At 64.5% G+C, this 16,992-nt stretch overlaps 1 protein-coding gene across 1 annotated transcript; it reads left to right on the top strand.

The window, feature by feature from the left end:
- Positions 1 to 2,197: 2,197 nt before the first annotated feature.
- Positions 2,198 to 16,888, top strand: NXPH4 (neurexophilin 4). The gene is made up of 2 exons (XM_080369094.1): positions 2,198 to 2,473; positions 15,677 to 16,888. The coding sequence occupies exons 1-2, from the start codon at positions 2,426 to 2,428 to the stop codon at positions 16,442 to 16,444; spliced, it is 816 nt and encodes a 271-aa protein (XP_080225220.1). The 5' UTR covers positions 2,198 to 2,425; the 3' UTR covers positions 16,445 to 16,888.
- The last annotated feature ends 104 nt before the right edge of the window (positions 16,889 to 16,992 follow it).

Below are 16,992 nucleotides of genomic sequence, written 5' to 3'. Positions count from 1 at the left end.
AGAGCAGCAGGGGCTGGAGAGCAGGGCTGGCCAGCCAGGGGCTCATGGCCACCCCGGTGGGCTTGGGCTGAGCAGAGTGGGGGCGAGGGCCGGCCCGTGCTCGGGGCGTCAGGCCGTCGTGCCGGCAGCCACACCGCCCTGGCCGTGCCATGTGCCCAGCTACAGCAGCAGGACCAGGGTCATGAAGGGACCCCAGCACCATCACAGGACCCCATGACACCCCCAGCCCGTGACTCGGCCAAGCGTGTCAACCCTCAGCACCCTCTTTGCCAGCACCCAGCGTGGCACCGGCCCCCCGCGGGTGCCGAGCTGAGGACACAGCTGCTGCCTTTGAAAAGCCCCAAACCCGCTGCAAAGGGATCCGGCGCAGCCCGAGTGCAGCGCGGCCCTCAGATCTATTTCAATACCGGCTCTTTGTTCACTTATCAGTTTCTTATATCTCCTCTAGAGGTTTTTTTCTCCCTTTCCCTTCTCCCTCCCTCCCTCTTTTTTTCTTTTTTTCCTTCAATCTTTATTATTTTTTAAAACCTTCACTTATTTCCCATGCCATTGCCTCTGCCCTCCCAGCTCTTAGGCCAGTGAGCTGTTAATTGTGTGCAAAGGGTCTTCCCAGGGCAACCGGACCTCTCGCAGACCCCAGCATCCCATTGCTCCCTGGTGAGACCCTCAGGGACACCAGGACCCCCAGGCGTTGGCTGTGGCAATGCCCTGGCCGTGCAGGGGTAGCTGGTAGCCCATGGGCCGTGCCGGCAAGGTTGGCCCCCCGCAGCCCCCAGCCAGGGTTCAGCTACCCCATCCCTTCTGCAGGCCTGGCGTAAATGCAGCAGTTGGATGAGGGGGCAGCACCTGGCTCCCGGGGGGGGGATTTTTGTGGGATGTCGGGTGGGCAGGGAGAGGGGCACAGAGGCTCCCGGCAGTGTGGGCAGTGAGGAGAAGGGCAGGAGCAGGAGCAGGGGCTGCAGGGCTGGCAGCAGCTCACACACCCGCCAGCAGCGCTGGCACCAGGGGAGCAGCAAGAGTTGGGCTGAGGGATCTTCCCTGGAGGGGGGGTCCCCTGCATCCCCGCTGCAGACCCTAAGTGCAAGGTGCTGGGCGCTGGGTGCTGGTCCAGGCGGGCACTGTGCTGCCCAGAGCTGCTGTGGGGCTGCTGTGGGGATCGTATGCGGCTGTGATGGGGCTGGCTGGGGTCCCATGGTGCCAGCGCTCCTGGATCCCCTGCTCCGCATCGGCACTGCCCTTGCCTTTCCCTTCCCTTTCTCTCCCGTCTCCCTTCATTTCTCTCCCTCTCCCTTTCTGTTGCTTATTTCTCCTTTACCTTTTATTCATTCTGTCTCCACACGTATGCGCGGTTCTGCAATGTTCCCCCATCCTGTGCTTGCCCCCAGCCCTGCTAATACCAAAGCCCCTGCCGGCAGCTTCCCGGGGAAGGTGACTAGATAATAATAGTAATAACAGTAACAATAATAGTAATATCAATAAAGGGTTAGTGTTGGGGAGGGACCCCTGCTGAGCTGGGGGGGCTGGGGGGGGTGGGGTATGAGAACACCTGGCAGACCCCTCTGAGAGGAGCCAGCACTGGGCTGGAGGGATAAGCACACATGTGTGCATGTGCGTGCACACATGTGTACGTGCAGGTGACGGCAGGTTGCGTGTCCAGCTTGAGACGTGGTGCAGGCGCTGGGGGTGTTTGCACGCTCCTGGGTGTGCAAGGCAGGGGTGCCTGTGTGTGAGCACCTCGGTGTGAGCGCAGAGCCTGGGGGCTGCCCCTCAGAGACCCTCTGGTACGATGCTCCCCCTTCTTTGCTGGAGTCTTTGGTGGGAGGGGCAGACGCAGGGGACCCCCTCCCCTCCCCAGGTGCAGATGGGCAGGATGGACATGGGCAGGACTGTCCCTGCCAGGTGCAAGCACATCCCCCTGGACAGGAGCGGGACTGGGGGCATCCCGGGGTGCTGGGGTCTCCTGGGAGAGGGGGAGCAGGACTTGGGGGCATCCCGGGGTGCTGGGGTCTCCTGGGGGGGGGGGGGGGGCAGGACTGGGGGCACCCCGGGGTGCTGGGGTTTCCCAGGAGAGGGGGGGCAGGACCAGGAGCATCCCGGGGTGCTGGGGTCTCCAGGGAGAGGGGGGGCAGCCCCAGCCCTGGCCCCTCCCCGGGCACAGGGCTGGCCCGGAGCCGCCCCGGTGCGGCCAGGGGCTGGACGCAGGCTCGCCGGGACGCCCCCCGGAGCCGCCCCCGCCCGCTGCCCGGTGCCCGCCGCCCGCCGCCCGGTGCCCCCCCCGCGGGGGCGGCGGGCCGGGATTGGCGGGGCGCCGCGGAGGCGCCGCCCGGCCCCAGCAAGTCTCCAACTTTCTTCCTGCCTCCCCTCGCCGCCGCCCGCCGCCCGCCGCCGTGCTCCCTCCATCCCGGGAGCCCCGCGGAGCCCCGCGATGCTCCGCCGCCGCCTGCCCCTGCTCGGGCCCTGGCTGCTGCTGCAGGTACGGGGGCACCGGGCGCGCCCCGCCCGCGGGCAGCAAAGTTGCCGCTGCCGCCGGGGGGTGCGCGGCTCGAGGAGGTGGGGGGGGGGGGGGGGGCTGCAGTTCCCGGAGGGGGGGTTGCAGTTCCAGGGGCGGGGGGGGGTGGTCGAGCAATTATTGGGAGGGTGCTACAATTCCGGGGGGATCCGTGCCGTTCCGCGGGGGGGGGGGATGTGCAGTCCTGGCAGGGGGTCTTGCGGCGGGGGGAAGGGGGGCGTGCGGCTAACGGGGAAATATGCAGTTCGGTGGCCGAGGGGGGGATCGTGCAGTCGCGCGGGGGCTCAGGCAGACACGGAGATAGCGGACAACTGGGGGGGGGGGGGCTTGTGCAGTCGCGAGGAGGGGGTCGTGCCGTCATGGGGGGGACGCGTTTGCAGGAGGGTGAATGGGAGAGTTGTATGGCGCGGGGGTGGGGGGCGCAGCGGGCAAGGATCGCACAGCGGGGGGGTCCCGCTCGCCCCAAGTTGGAGAGGGCTCGGGGGCTGTTCCGGACCCTGCGCGGGGGGTGCGGGGCACCGCGCTCCGGCGCCGGGCGGAGTTGGGGACCCGTGGGGCTGGGGGGGGGGGGGGGGGGGGGGGCAGCGTGGTGTCCCGCCGCCGGTGCAGCCCCCGGTTCCAACCAGCGCCCCCCCGGAGCAGAGCGCGGAAGGCGCCGTCTGGCAAGTGCCCGGGGGGGGGGGAGGGCAGCGAGACGCGCGAGACTGAGCCGCGCGTGAGCGTGGGGGCGGCCGCGCGGGGGCGGGGGGGCGCGCTTGTCCCGCACCTGCATCGCACCTGCGGAGGGGGAGCAGCGGGACGGGCCTGCGGTGGGGCGAGCGAGGGTAGGCAGGAGGGTGCCCCGGCGGGGGGGGCAGCCGCACCCCGAGCAGGGCCGGGGGGGGCAGCCAAGGTTCCCCCGGCTCCGAGCAGGGTGTGAGCGCCGAAACCACCTGCAGAGGTGATGCCTCATCCCTGTCCTGACTTGGTGTGGGCTCAGCTCCAGCGCCGGCGTGGCCTTTGCCTCTGCTGGGGGGCAGCTCCCCTCCAGCTCCGTCCCCCCACCTCGCTGGGGTGCCCCCTCAGCCGGGGGGGGCGGCACACTGGGCATTTGCCCCAGGGACAGGCTTGGCCTCGCTGAGCTGGGGGGGGGGGGGGGGGGGGCTTTGCCTGTTCTTGCCCCTTCGCCTGTCAGTGGAGGTGGAGGAGAGGCTGTAGATGCGGAGACACCCTCCCCACCCGCAGAGCCCCCCCCCCCCCCCCCGATGGCCCCTGATGCCTGATGCTTCCCAAGGCCACTTGCCTCTCTGGGTCCCCCGCCTCTGCCACCTTCCCCCCGGAGCCCAGCAAGGCTTTCCCCACCCAGCAGGAGCTGCCCTATTTGGGGGCTACAGCTGCATCTGGCGTCAGCATCTGTGGTGGTCATGAATGGGGGGATCTGTGCCACCCCACCCCCCTGCCATACAGTTCTGCTGGGGGGGGGGGCAGGCTCATCACCCAGCAGATCTGATTTCCTGACACTCCATTTTTACTTTCTGTTTCATGAATAAAATCAAACGAGTCAATTCCCTCTCGGGAATTGGATGCACATCAGGGACACCCCCCTACCCCCCCCACCCCCCGCACAACCCTACCCCCCAGGCAAAGGCTCCTGCAACTTGTCTCTCTGGCACGCTCCTCTCTGTATGTATATAGATGGCTAGATGTGTGTGCGAGCGTGTGTCTGTGTGTGGGGGTGGCTCTGCGTGACCCCCCCCCTCCCCGTGTCCATCTAACGCAGAGCATCTGTCGGTGCTGGAGCTGCTTCAAGACAAATGGTTTTGTTTTGATGAAATCAGGAGCAGGGCGCTGCCCCTGTCCCCCTCCCTGACTGCACAGGCAGCCACGCTGGGCGGTGAGGAGGGGGCTCACAGCTGGGGGGAGTGGGCCCATCCCGGGGCGCAGGGTGGGTACTTGGGTGCGGGAGCCTCCTGCCATGTGCGTGGGCAATAACCCCGGGAGATGCTGGCGGGGACAGTGAGCCCCAACCCCTCTGCGGTGCGGGCCCAGCACTGGCCGGTGGTCCGTGGGCTTCCTGGCATAGGGACGGGGTTGCAGGGGGGGGCAGGGTCTTCACAGCCATGTGCCCAGCTGGGTTGCAGGGGGAGGGAGATGGAGCTGCACCCTAGTCCTCCGGCCCGTTGGGGAGAAACTTTCCCGGCCTCTCTGGGAGGGCAGGAGGCAGCCTGAGGGGTGGGAGGGGGCCTGCCAGCTCCCCCCCAGCCCCAGTTGCTGCACGGGACCTGAGCTCCCCACTGCTGGTCCCACTGGGGTTGTGGTGGGAACGGTGGGTGAAGAGGCAGATGTGGCTACCTCCCGCGGGCAGGCGAGCATTTGCTCCTGGGGGGGGATGTTTGGGAGAGCATCACTGCTGCAGGAAGGACAGACCCCCGGGGTGTCTCCCCACCGCTGTGTGTGCTGATTGTCCCTGCTGGGGGTGTGTGCCAGTGTGCATCTCCCTGCTGGGGTGGACAAGCTCTCCCAGCCCAGTGGGTGCCCATCTCCACTGTGTGTGTGCAAATCACCTCCCCCCCGACCCCCTACCCTTCATGGCTGCTGCCGCCTGGGATTTGTCTTCTCCTCCCCATGCACCTGGGCTCGGGATGGCAGCGCCTGGGCGGGCGGGAGAGATGCTGCCCAGTGCTCCCTGCAGGTGATCTCCCTGCCCCTGCCTTCCTCAGGCTGCTGGTTTATATTTATGAATTATATTTTTTTTTTCTGTGCACTGAGCATTAAATCTTAGGGGTCCCTCAGAGTAGGGTCTAGCCTGGCTTCCTGCTGGTTTGGGTCCCATCCAGCCCCCCAGGTGCAGCCGGGAGCAATGGGACAGGCCCCTGGCTGGCTGTAGCTCTGCGGCACATCCAACTGCCATCCTTGGGCTTGGAGGGGCAGCTGGAATTTTGCAGAGGAAGGGCAATTCCTAGCCAGCAACCTGCTGGCCTTCCTGGGAGAGAGATGTCACCTCAGCCTTGTGGTCCCCGATGCCCAGGTGATGGCCTGATCCACCCCAGGTGCTGAACAAGAGCCAGTGGTGGAAGGGGCAGTGTGCCACTGTCCCCAGCGCAGGCAGGAGCGACCCGGGTGCCCGGGAGGAGAGCGGGGTGCTGTGGCTTGGCGCTGGAGCCAGGACACCACGTGTCTTCCCTCATCCCTGCTCCAGCCCCGCTGCCTGCCTGTGCCTTCGCAGGGATGTGCCTCCCCAGCACCTTGCCTCGGTTTCCCTCCTTCCTAGCAGGTGGGGAGGTGAGATAGCGGGTGTCTGCAAAGCACCTGGAGTGTTGCTGGCAGGTTTTCCTTCCTGGATTAACCCTTCCCGGGAAAATCCTGCCTTGCAGCGCCGGTGGCCATGCCAGCAGGAGGCTGGTGGCGTGGGATGCCAGCCTCCGGGAAACTCGCCCTGCTTCATTCCCTTTCCCTTGCTGTCACCCAAGAGCTGTCACACGTCTGCCAGGTTGTTGGCTGACAGATGGCTTTGCTCTTAAGCAGATGCTGCCCTTTTGGTGCAAGGACACCCCTATTCACCCCACCCCCTAGCTCCCATTAATGGGGAGAATTTAACTGTTTCATGGCTTGGAGACGTATACCCCATTTGGGACCAGGGCGGGGGGTAAATGGGGTTTGGGTGCCAGTGCAGCCCTGCAAGCCCCCGTCTGGCCAGGGGTCCCTCCGGGTACAGAGCAGGACGCTGCCCAGCCAGCGGCTGCTGGGGCCAGGGGAGCAGCTCCATGCGTCCCCCCTCCCCCGGTTCCTGCTGGTCTCCCGAGCTGACCGTTGTTGCAGCGGGTGCTGTGTGCTCAGCATGGCTGAGCTAATCTATCGCCAAACAAACACACACAGTTATTCCGAAAGAAGGTTTCCAAGCGACTCATTTCCCTTTTTTTAATAACTCTTCCCTGTGGTGCCCTTTGCACCCTGAGCTGAGAGATTCAATAAGGCTGGAGCCTGGAGCATGGCGCAGCTCAGCTTCCCACCGAGGGGGGAGGAGCAGTGGCTGGGGAGGGGGGGGGGGCACCAAAGGGTGCCCCCCGGCCAGACCCACTCCTGCTCTTCCACTGTGGTGTTCTGGCTGAGATCTGGGGCCTGCCTGATTGCTTCCCCTTGCTCCCCTCCCTTGTTTTTAATTGCCAGTTTTCTGCAGGGGGGCTGGCAGGGGGTGGCACGAGCTGGGACGGTGAGGCAGCCGCTGAAGCGGGCGCTTCCATCTGTGACAGCAGCCCTGAGCTGAGCGCCCGTCAGCCCCACTGCTAATCACACCCATGCCAATTAACGCTCCCAGATTAATGACTTTTGCCCCCCACCCCGCATCCACAGCTCTTCCTCCCGGGGAGCCAAAGTCCCAGCAGCCGGTAAGCCCAGCAGTGGGGCAATGCCGAGCTGAGACCCCGGCAGCTGGAGCCTCCCACCCCCCTGCCTGCCCTGGCCAAGCTCCAGCATCTCTGAAGAGCTGCCTGGCTCAGCCTTCGCGCTCGGGCGCTGAAGGTAAATGGCCCAGGAAAGATGAAGCTTCCTCTCCAGCCGCTTGGATTGCTACTAAAGAAATAATCACGTCCCTGTGCCCGTGTTCTCCACCCCCCACCCCCCCCCCCGCCGCCTTTTTTCCTGATCGCTGTTGCAAAAGGAAAGTCATTGTGGAAATGAGTGCCCAGCCTGCAGAAATGATCAGCTGCAAAGAGCCTGCAGGGCCCTGTGCTCGCAGTGGGATTAATTTTCCCCTCCCCAAATAAATCCCCATCAGACCCTGTTGCTCGGACAGGGGCTGACTGCTGCACGCCCAGCGCGTGGCATGTTGCTCAGCCCGGTGCCACCGGCGGTGCAGACCCCGTCCAGGTCCAGCCCCTGTGGCTCACCCAGCAGCTGGGCTGGGCTCGGTGGGTGTCACAGTGGGAAAGACCCTCTTAATTCCTTCTCCTGTCCCCCCAGCACTGAGCAGCGGAGCCTCTGCCCTCGGTTCCTCAGCAGAGTGATGCTTTGCACCACTTTGCCTGGTGCCTGCTGGGGACCCAGAGCCCGGGAAGGGTGGTGCATGCAACCTGGGGCCAAATCCTGCCCCCAGAGATTGTGAGGGGCTTCCAGAGGGCGATTGGCTGCAGGGACCCGTCATCCCCTGCTCCTGGCAGTAGCCGGTGCCCGGCTGCAGCGGGGCACAGTCCTTGTGACCCCAGGACAGCACAGCCCAAGAGGAGCTGCGGCCTCAGTGATGCCCTTGAGGGTCCCCTGCACCCCTGGGTCTCTTGGAGGGTTTTAATCAGCCTCTGCTGCCGGGGGGGGGGTGCAGGGGACAGCCACGTCCTTGCCACTGCTCCTCCCTTCCTTCTCCTGCTGGGTAGAATAAATCCTGGCTGGCCCTGGGAATGTGCTGGGGGGAGATGGGGGTAGCACAGTGGGTGCAGTGCTGAGGGGGGCACAGGGACGGGGTCTCCACTGAGGGGACAGCCCCGCATTTGCTCCTCTCTGTGGTGACCTTCGCACCAGCCCTGTGTCATGGGGGGTGGGGTGGGGGTGGTGGTGCAGGGGGGAGGGGGGGCTGGAAATGCAATTTATGATCCCGCCTGATACGATCTTATAAAATTTCCCGGGCACACTCGAAATTACATTTCCATAGCTCAGGAGAAGCGATCTCCTCACACGCCGATACCTGCCACTTTTATGGCTACATTTATTGCAATAATAAAGTGAAATGGTGAGGCAAGGGGGTGGGGGTGGGCCAGGGGGGAGGAGAGGCAGCTGGGCAGAAGGTAGGGGCTGCATCCCTGAGGGCCCGGGGTCCCTCTGGTTTGGGGGGGGCTCAGGGGAAGCTCTGCACCCCCCAGGAAGACCTCGCTCACCGAAGAACCAGGACAGCTCTGGAGGGGTGGAGAGAGCCCTGCAGCCTGCTCCACCGTGGGGAAACTGAGGCAGAGCCGCAAGGGCTGAGAAGGGGGGATGTGGGCATCCTGGCTGGGCACCCCTGGGTGCCTGGGACTAGTCCCTGCCGGCTCTGCCTCCATTTCCCCACACGCTATCCATGTAACTGCGTGCCCGTGTCTCCCAAGCGCGAGGGGCTCAGCCGAGGGAGCCACAGCCCTGGCACCGCACGGGAGCATGCAGCACTGCGCTGGCCGGGAGCAGCCCCTCTCCTCACTGACCCCCAGCCCCTTCCGCCCCCCACCCCACCCCACCCCCCGTGGTGCCAGGTCCGGCTGGCCAAGCCGAGCTGGGCGTCTCAGGCAGGCTGGGCTGCGGCTGGCTCCAGGGGATGCTGGCAATGCGCTGCCTGGGTGAGCAGGATTCAATTTCCTCCGAGCCCATCAGCTCACGCGTCCCTGTCCCTCCCGCCACCCCCGTGCCCCCTCGCCGCTGGCTTGTACACACCCGCCTGCACACCCCTCACCCCCTTCCCGCTCCGTTTATCTCCTCATTTTCTCATTCATTCTCTTTTCTTCCTTGAGTCCAATGAGTCACACAAGCCCTGAATCCTTTGCCTGGTGCTGTCTCCTCCCTTCTATTATATTTTTTCCTTTGCTCTTAACAGCACTTTTCTTTTTCACCCGTGGGGGGAGAGACTGGGGATGCACATTTTTCCCTGCTCCCCCCCCAGCCACCTACCAGCTCCTGTCTCACCATGAAGCCCTTAAAAGTAATAAATAAATAAAACAACGGCTGAGAAAAGAAAAGGCAGGAAACGAGTGACAGGGAAAAGGAACCAAAACGAAAGAAAGAAGGAGGAAAAAAAAAGTCCTACTCGGGCTATGAAATATTTATTAGCCAGCGCGTGCCGAGCGCGTTAATAAAGCCGCAGCATTTGCATATTTTTTCCATCTGCAAGGAGTGAGGTGTCTGTTTAGGGGGTGAAGGCAAGTGTGTCTGGGGGAAGCTGATTTCTCCTGGCCCCGCAGAGGTCATGCTCCCACATGAGGCGACACCGGCTGTCACCTGAGCATCACTTCAGGCATGGGTGTCACCGGGAGCAGGACCACAGCGTGGCTCCCGTGGGTCCTGCCGCCACCATGGGCTGCGTGTGCAGGGTGGGCACCAGCAGCTTCAGCAGGCCCACGGTGCTGTAATCACCCAGTGGTGGGTCTGGCTTTGGCAAGCTTGTCTGGGCTCTGCTCCTGCCAAGGAGGTGCTGGTGCTGGGTTTGCCTGGTGCTGCATTTGCCCACCCTGGCGCTGAGGGTTCTGCAGCCGCCTGCCTGCTATGCTGGGTTTGGGTGCATGTAAACTGCTGGCAGCTGTGGCAGTGGCAGCATGGAAGAGGCAGAGGAAAGACTGAGGAGGCCTTCAGGTGGTCATGCTGAGCTCACCTTCAGGGCAGGATTTGTCTGGCCATCACTGTGACTCTGTGTGTGTGGCAGGGTGGCTGTGCATGAGTGCATCCTGACTTGTCCCTGTCTGTCACCTGCTCGACCCCTTGGTGCCTGGAACTGGGGCAGGTTCAGCATCCCTTGGAGCACAATGCCCTTTCGCCCTGCCACGTCCATCCTGTCCCTTTGTGCTGGGACAGCGGCTGCATGTGAAGTCCGGGGGGAGGGGGGGCAGGAGGAGGGGGCTGAGTGACACTGAGGGGTTGCAAGGTGAGGAGAGGATGGCCCATGTGTCAGCAGGGAGGGGTCTGGCTGTGGGACACCCTGTGCCTGCCCAGGACCTGCAGCCCTAACCCTGTAACCCCTGCTGGGCTGCGCACTGCTGCTCTCCCCAGGCCCCCTTTACCTGCCCTCTCCCCGTCCTGCAGCCCCGTCCTTTTGCCCTTGAGTCCTCTCCACTGGAGGAGCAGCATCCTCGGTTGCAGCCTCCCCAGGCAGGGATGGGCAGCCAGACTGGGTCTCACCTTGCGCTTCTGGTCTGTGGCCCCTGGGCTCCTCCCAGCTCCACCAGCACCCCAGACCCACCCCAGGTGTGCCCAACAGCAGGTTAAATCGTTACCCTGGCACCAAGGAGTCATCACCACAGATTTGCCTCGTGGGGACTTCCATTAACAGCCTGCCACTCACCAGCCTCATCTACACTTGTCAATGCTTCTGCCCCCCCGACGTGCACTGGGGCACGTGCACGGGAGGCACAGGACCGCATTCGTCCCAGGGTGCACACTCACTGTGTGCTCTCACCCATCCACAGGTGTTCAGACGTGTGTTGCACGCCTCAGGCGTGGGCTTGGGTCCCTCCTCACAGCCCAGCAGAGCCCACCGCTGCACCGCGTCACCCTGCCACCGCATTAGCACCCGCGCGGCGCCAGCGAGATAAATGGGAGCTGTCAGAGGCACCTTGTTTGCTGCTAACCTTTGGAAATGCCACACCGCCCCGGGCTGCACTGCGCCGGGGGGAGCGGGCCTGTGGGGATTGTCGCTCACCACCTCCAATTAATCTCCTTGCACTAACGAAGGCAGCGGGGTGACAGGGGAGAGACCGGCTTGACCCTGTGCCCATGGGAAGAGCTGGAGACCCCCATCAGCAGATCAGCACCTGCTTTGCCACTAGCTCCCGAGGTGGGGGGACAGCTTGGAGCTGGGTGCAGGGGACAGTCTGGCTGTAGGGACAGGGCCTTTGGTGAGGCTTGTCATGGGTACTCTGCTCCTGGTGCAGGCAGGGGCTCTTTTGCCTTGAGATGGTACCCCACCCATCAGTCATGGCCTTGTTCTCAGGGTGCTGGCAGCTCATCACAGTCTGCACTGGGGCAGCTGGTCCACCCTGCCCCTCCCCATGCTGATCCACTTCCCTCCGCCAAGGTGACCGTGGGTCTCAGGGGAGCAGCTGACGGCACTTGGCCCCACCAGCAAATGGGATGTGAGTGGCCATCACTGCTGGTCCTGACAAGCCAAATTGATGCCGGCACTGAGAGCCTTCCCAGTCCCTCTGCAGCCGCCCCCAGCCCTTCCTGCATCCTTCCCTGGCTGCTTGTGCACACGTGGAGTGACACACGGGTGCCTGCAGACGCATGGCAGCCCTGTACAGCCACACACACGCACAGAAAAGTGCACAAGGGGCTTGAGAGCGGCAAAAACATGTATTGTTGTCTTGGGGTAATGTGTGGATGCAGCAGCGCATGCATGTGTAACAATAAAAAACAAGCGTACCAGACAAGCACACATGAATGGTGCATCACAGCCAGAGCCCAGCGCGCAGTGGAGCCAGGCATGGCCCTCCTCTGGCACAGGGGACGGATCCTGGTGCGGCCAGGGAGGGAGGGGGCTCTGCACACACCCTTGCAGGGACAGGAGGCACTGTGACACCCCCGAGTGAAGCAGGTCCAAGAGGCTCACGTGCACGCGTGTGCGTGCTGCACCCCAACCACTCACAAGCAGAAACATTAATATTTAACCCAAGGTGTGAGCGGGACCTGCCCTGAATGCTGACAGTGCTGGCAGGGTGCAGGGGGGGTGACCTTGACTCCCCTCAGCGCTGTTGTGGAAGAGGCTTGCCGTGGCCATGGCCCATGGGCTCCGAGACCCCCGACTGGCCCGGGGAAGCCGTCCTCTGGGGGCTGCACCAGGGGCTGCTGGTAGCGAGGATCTCCCCCATGGCCCCAGCCTGCACTTGTGCTGCAATCAATAGCCCTGGCTGCATCGAGAGTTGCTGCCCTGCTCTGCAATTCCCTTTCATCCCCCGTTCCCCCAGCAGCTCCTGGGGGTGGCTGGGATGCTGGCAGCCTAGTCCCTTACCCTGAGGGGCTGGGGGACACGTTTCTCCTTGCACACCCCCAGGAGTGCCCTGCCTTGCCCTGCCTGTGCCCCACAGCCCCTGGCCCCATCCTGCCCCATCCTCCCACACAAGCCAGGCCTGGGAACCTGCAGTCTCCAGTGATGCAGGGAGCCGTTGTCGATGCCTCCTTCCCCAGTACGTCCTTGTGTTCCCCACTGCATCCCCTCACCACTGCCTGTCTGTCCCTACTGCATCTCTGGTCTCCATCACTTCCCCATCACAGCCTCTTCCCATCGCATCCCCATTCCCTTTGCATCTCCGTCACTGCTAGCAGGGGATCGTGGAAGGAGGGTGAATGGGAAAGGGAAACTGAGGCAGAGGGAGGAGGGCCGCAGTGGCTCACGTAGCACTGCTGGGGGAACCAGCCGTCCTGGCTCTCAGCCCTAGCTGAGATGGAAAGCCAGCGCAGAGCTGAGAAACCTCCAGAAATCTTTCCCGGGCTGGTGGGGGCTTGGGCAGCGTATGCGCACGTTCCGCGCGGGCTGCAGGCGCTGCGCTGCTCCTTGTCCCCCCTCCGAGGGTGCAGGCGGCTCCGGGGGGCTCCCAGCTCCAGCCTTACCGCTGCCCCTCGCCCGCCCGCGCTCCTCGGGAGGGGGGGAGGCCCACAGCCTCCCCACGGCAGGACGCGGGGTCTCCTGGGCTAATGAATATGTACGAGTGGGATTAATGATGGAGCAGAGCTGGGGCAGAGGGGGAACGCCGGGCTCGCCGGGGCCACCGTCCCCCGGCCCGCAAAACACCACTCCCCCGGCTGGAGCTGGGGGTGCTGGGGGGCTGCCCCTCTCCCCCTCCCCCATTTATCTCTTCATCTCGCGGTCCTGCCGCGCTCGCTCCCTCTCTCGCTGGCTGGTGAAGACACCCGGCTTTGAAGCTGCGTTGAAATATAGATAAGGGCGAAGGCAGCAGCCGCGCTCAAAGAGAGATTGGGGAGGGAGCTGGGGGACGGCCAGACCGGAGCGGGGGGCTGCGGGGATGCTCAGCCGCAGCTCCGCACCGCAGAGCCCCCTGTCCCCACTCCCTGGGCTGGGTTGAGTCTCCACAAATCTTCCTCCCCTGCCCACAGACTCGGGGCCAGGCAGCCCGGACCGGACCGGCCGGTTCCCGAGCAGAGCCCCGGGGCAGAATGGCCAGTGCCGGCAGCAGCTGGGTTGCCTCCCCTGCCCCTGCTGCCTCCCTGCCTTGGCTATCTCCCTGCCCCGGCTGCTTCCCTGCCCGGGGCTGCCTCCCTGCCCGGGGCTGCCTCCCCTGCCCCCGCTGCCTCCCTGCCCTTGGCCATCTCCCTGCCCGGGGCTGCCTACCTGCCCCGGCTGCCTCCCCTGCCCCCGCTGCCTTCTCTGCCCCCGCTGCCCCTGCCCCGGCTGCCTCCCCTGCCGGTGCGGTGCTGGCGAGAGCGAGCACATGCCAGAGCAGATTTACAGGCTGATCCCGGCGCACGCAGCATTAGGGGGATAAGGCAATAGATCCTGCAGACAGCAGCGCGCAGCCTGGCCAGAGACTCCAGCTCAGCAGTGGAGAACGGAACGAGTGTGGGGGTCTGTGGCCGGGGCAGCCCTCCACAGTGCTGCTCCATCCAGCACAGACCAGTCCCCGCACACAGACCTGCCTGGCCACAGGGGAGTGGGCTTGGGGGACTCACCCCTCTCTGATGGGGGTCATGGGCTGAGTGCACTGCGCTCTGAGGGGGAAACAGCTTCGAGCCATTCTGACAGTGCTGTAAGGTGGCTGGTGTCAGGATGAGACCCAAGCAGTGGCAAGCAGGAGCCAACCCTTGTGCCTCCTGCCCTGCCTCCAGCCCCACAGGGTCGGATTCAGCACTGAGGCTTACCTCAGTTTCCTATGGGAGCACCACACCCCCAGGCTCCCCCCAGGCCCTTCCAGCTGGCGCCTCTGCTCTGCTCGCCACCCTCCCTCCCCGCTCCCCTCCTCCCGCGTCCCCGTCTGGAAACAGGTCGTCCAGAGCAAAAACTGCCAGAGCAGCCTGAGCACCTGCCAGCTCGCGGGCGACAGTGATTGACGAGGCCGGGGCTGACGGAGCAGCATCCTGCGTGCCGGGAGCAGCTGGCAGGGCAGGCAGGGGCACACCGGGCACCAGGGTGCAGAGCCAGGAGCAAGCCAAGCTGAGAGATGGGGAAGCGGGGGGGCAGGCGGGCTTAGGCAAGGGAGGGACATGGGACACGTCAGACAGGGTCCCAGGGCTGAAGAGGTGCCAGCTGGCTCTGCTCGCCACTGCTGAGCCACGCAATGTTGGTCCCGGCAGCTGGACCGGCAGAGCCATGGCAGTGGGGAAACTCGGGAAGCAGACACTATGGTCCCTTCCCAGCTGGCACCTGGCAGGAGATGGGTCCCGGACTGGGTGCATCTCCAGAGTCCTGGTGTGCCAGTGCCCATCAGTGCTTCCTTAACCGGATTCACAGCTCGCCCAGGTTGGAGAGACAAGGCAGCAAGTCTCCATCACAGCTCCCTGCCTCGATTTACCCCAGCAGGAGAGGAGCTGGCTCTCCCCACCCTGTGAGAGCTGTTGCCGAAGGCTCCTGGCTCTGTGTTGCACAAGGGGGTGTCCCCATGCCGACGCAGGGACCTTGCAGCTGCCTGGCATTTTCCTTCCCTCTGCTTGCCCATTTTTCTGCTTTTGCTGCAAATTCCCTGCCTTGCCAGAACGCAGAAAATTACCCCATCCCCTCCCCCTCCAGCAGAGCAAGGGGTCCCTGCTCATTCCTTGTGTGCCCCTCCTCTGCACACAATGCACCCCACTCTTCAGCTGTGTCCACCCGGTGTAATTATCCTGGAGGGCGGAGCGGCTGCCGTGCAGCCTGGCAGGGGTCTCTGTAATTTCAGCTGCAGATCAGAGGCACTGGGTAATGCAATTAGGCTTCCCTGGCAGGCGGTGCGGGGCTCTGATGCCTCCCCATCTCTGCGCACGCTGCTGCCTGCCACCCCCCTCCATTTTAATAGGTCTCAGCTGTGGTGGGGCAGGCAGTCATGAATTGTCCAGTGTCCTGCTTCTCCTTGTCACGGGGACATGGATGATGCTGGAGAAGCAGCCCTGGCTCCGGGGTGTGTCTGGGACAGGCCTGTGCGAAGCTGAGCAGGGGTTGGGGGCGGCGTGGGCAGGGTGCAGCCATGCTCGGTTCTGGGCATGGCTGGGGGCATAGTGGACGGGGGGAGGCGCGGTACTAAAAGGGCATATGGGCCCGGAGGCGTGCGTGGCCACGGACGGGATGGAGGGGCGCAGGAGGGGTACATGGACACAGAGCGGGGCATGGGGACAGGCAGGAGGAAGAGCCAGGAGCAGAGGCAGGAGAATGAGCCAGGGCAGCAGGCAGGATGAGCCAGGGGTGGCAGGCAGGAGGATGCACAAGGGCCAGCAGGCAGGAAGATGAGTCAGGAGCCAGGGGCAGCAGAAAGGGCAGCAGACAGGAGGATGAGTGAGGGGTAGCAGACACAGCTCATGCAGTCTCTGCCCTCTTTCCCCCAGATGGTGTGTGCTGGGGGCCACATTGCCAAGACCTTGGGGTACCTGGAGCTGGGCACCTCCGGCCTCCTCAAGGATGTCCCTTATGGCACCCTGAAGCCCCCCATGCTCGACCCCAGGCAGCTGATTCCAGCTGAGCCCCCCCGGGGTGCAGGAACACCCTTGGGTGCTGTGCGGAGCCCCTGGGACTGGCAGAAGAACCAAACAGCTGGGGAGCTGCTGAGCCCCCGCGCCCGGCGCAAGCCCTCGCTGAAGTCTGGCCGCACCAAGAAGATCTTTGGCTGGGGTGATTTCTACTTCAACATCAAGACGCTGAAGTTCAGCCTGCTGGTGACGGGAAAGATTGTTGACCACATCAACGGGACCTTCAGCGTCTATTTCCGCCACAACTCCTCCAGCCTGGGCAATGTCTCGGTCAGTATTGTGCCCCCCTCCAAGGCTGTGGGCTTCGAGGTGCTGGTGCCAGCCCCACCGCCACTCCCCCACCCACCACCCCAGCAGAGCACCTTGCCTGAGGGGCGCCCAGCCAAGGCCCTCAACTGCCACGTGGAGTACGAGAAAACCAACCGGGCACGGAAGAACAAGCCCTGCCTGTATGACCCCTCCAAGGTGTGCTTCACCGAGCACACGCAGAGCCACGCCGCCTGGCTCTGCGCCAAGCCCTTCAAGGTCATCTGCATCTTCATCTCCTTCCTCAGCATCGACTACAAGCTGGTCCAGAAGGTCTGCCCTGACTACAACTTCCAGCACGACAACCCCTACTTCGGCTGATGGCCGCAGGAAGGGGCGGCGGGTGCCAGAGCTGGAGGTAGATGGAGGCTGGGGGCTCCTGCACCCCGTCCCAGCTGCATGGTGCACCCCATCACCCCCGCACCAGTCCCCCCTTCGTCACTGCAGCACCTCCCCGGGCACAGGAGTGGGGCCAGGGACAGCCCACCTGGGGCACAGCTGGTGCAGGGGGTCTCAGCCCCACCGCGCACCTGCGCTCCCACCCCTGCAGCAGGGTGGGGGGTGCTGGTGCAGAGCCTGCCCCCCCGCTGTAGGCTGGGCTGGGGTCCCTGGGAGCATGGGGGCAAGCTGGGGGGTACAGCCCCATGCGATGGCACCAGCTAGGCACACAGCACCTCCGCGGTGGGCGCAGGGGCGGTGGTAGCAGGGGGGGGTTGCCTTGTGCCGGTGCACGGGAGAGCTCTGGCTTCACCCCGCACGCTGGGGGGGGGGCTTTTGTTTTTCTGCAGCCGTCGGGGACGTGTGAACACGTGTGTGCACACCGGTCTGCGCGTGCGCGAGGGCACCCGTCCGGGTACTTTGGAGCCTCC

This window comes from Falco punctatus, assembly GCF_963210335.1.
Source record: "Falco punctatus genome assembly, chromosome: 18".
Lineage (NCBI taxonomy): Eukaryota > Metazoa > Chordata > Aves > Falconiformes > Falconidae > Falco > Falco punctatus.
The sequence above is the reverse complement of the archived record's forward strand: the minus strand, read 5'-3'. Positions and strand labels throughout refer to the sequence as shown.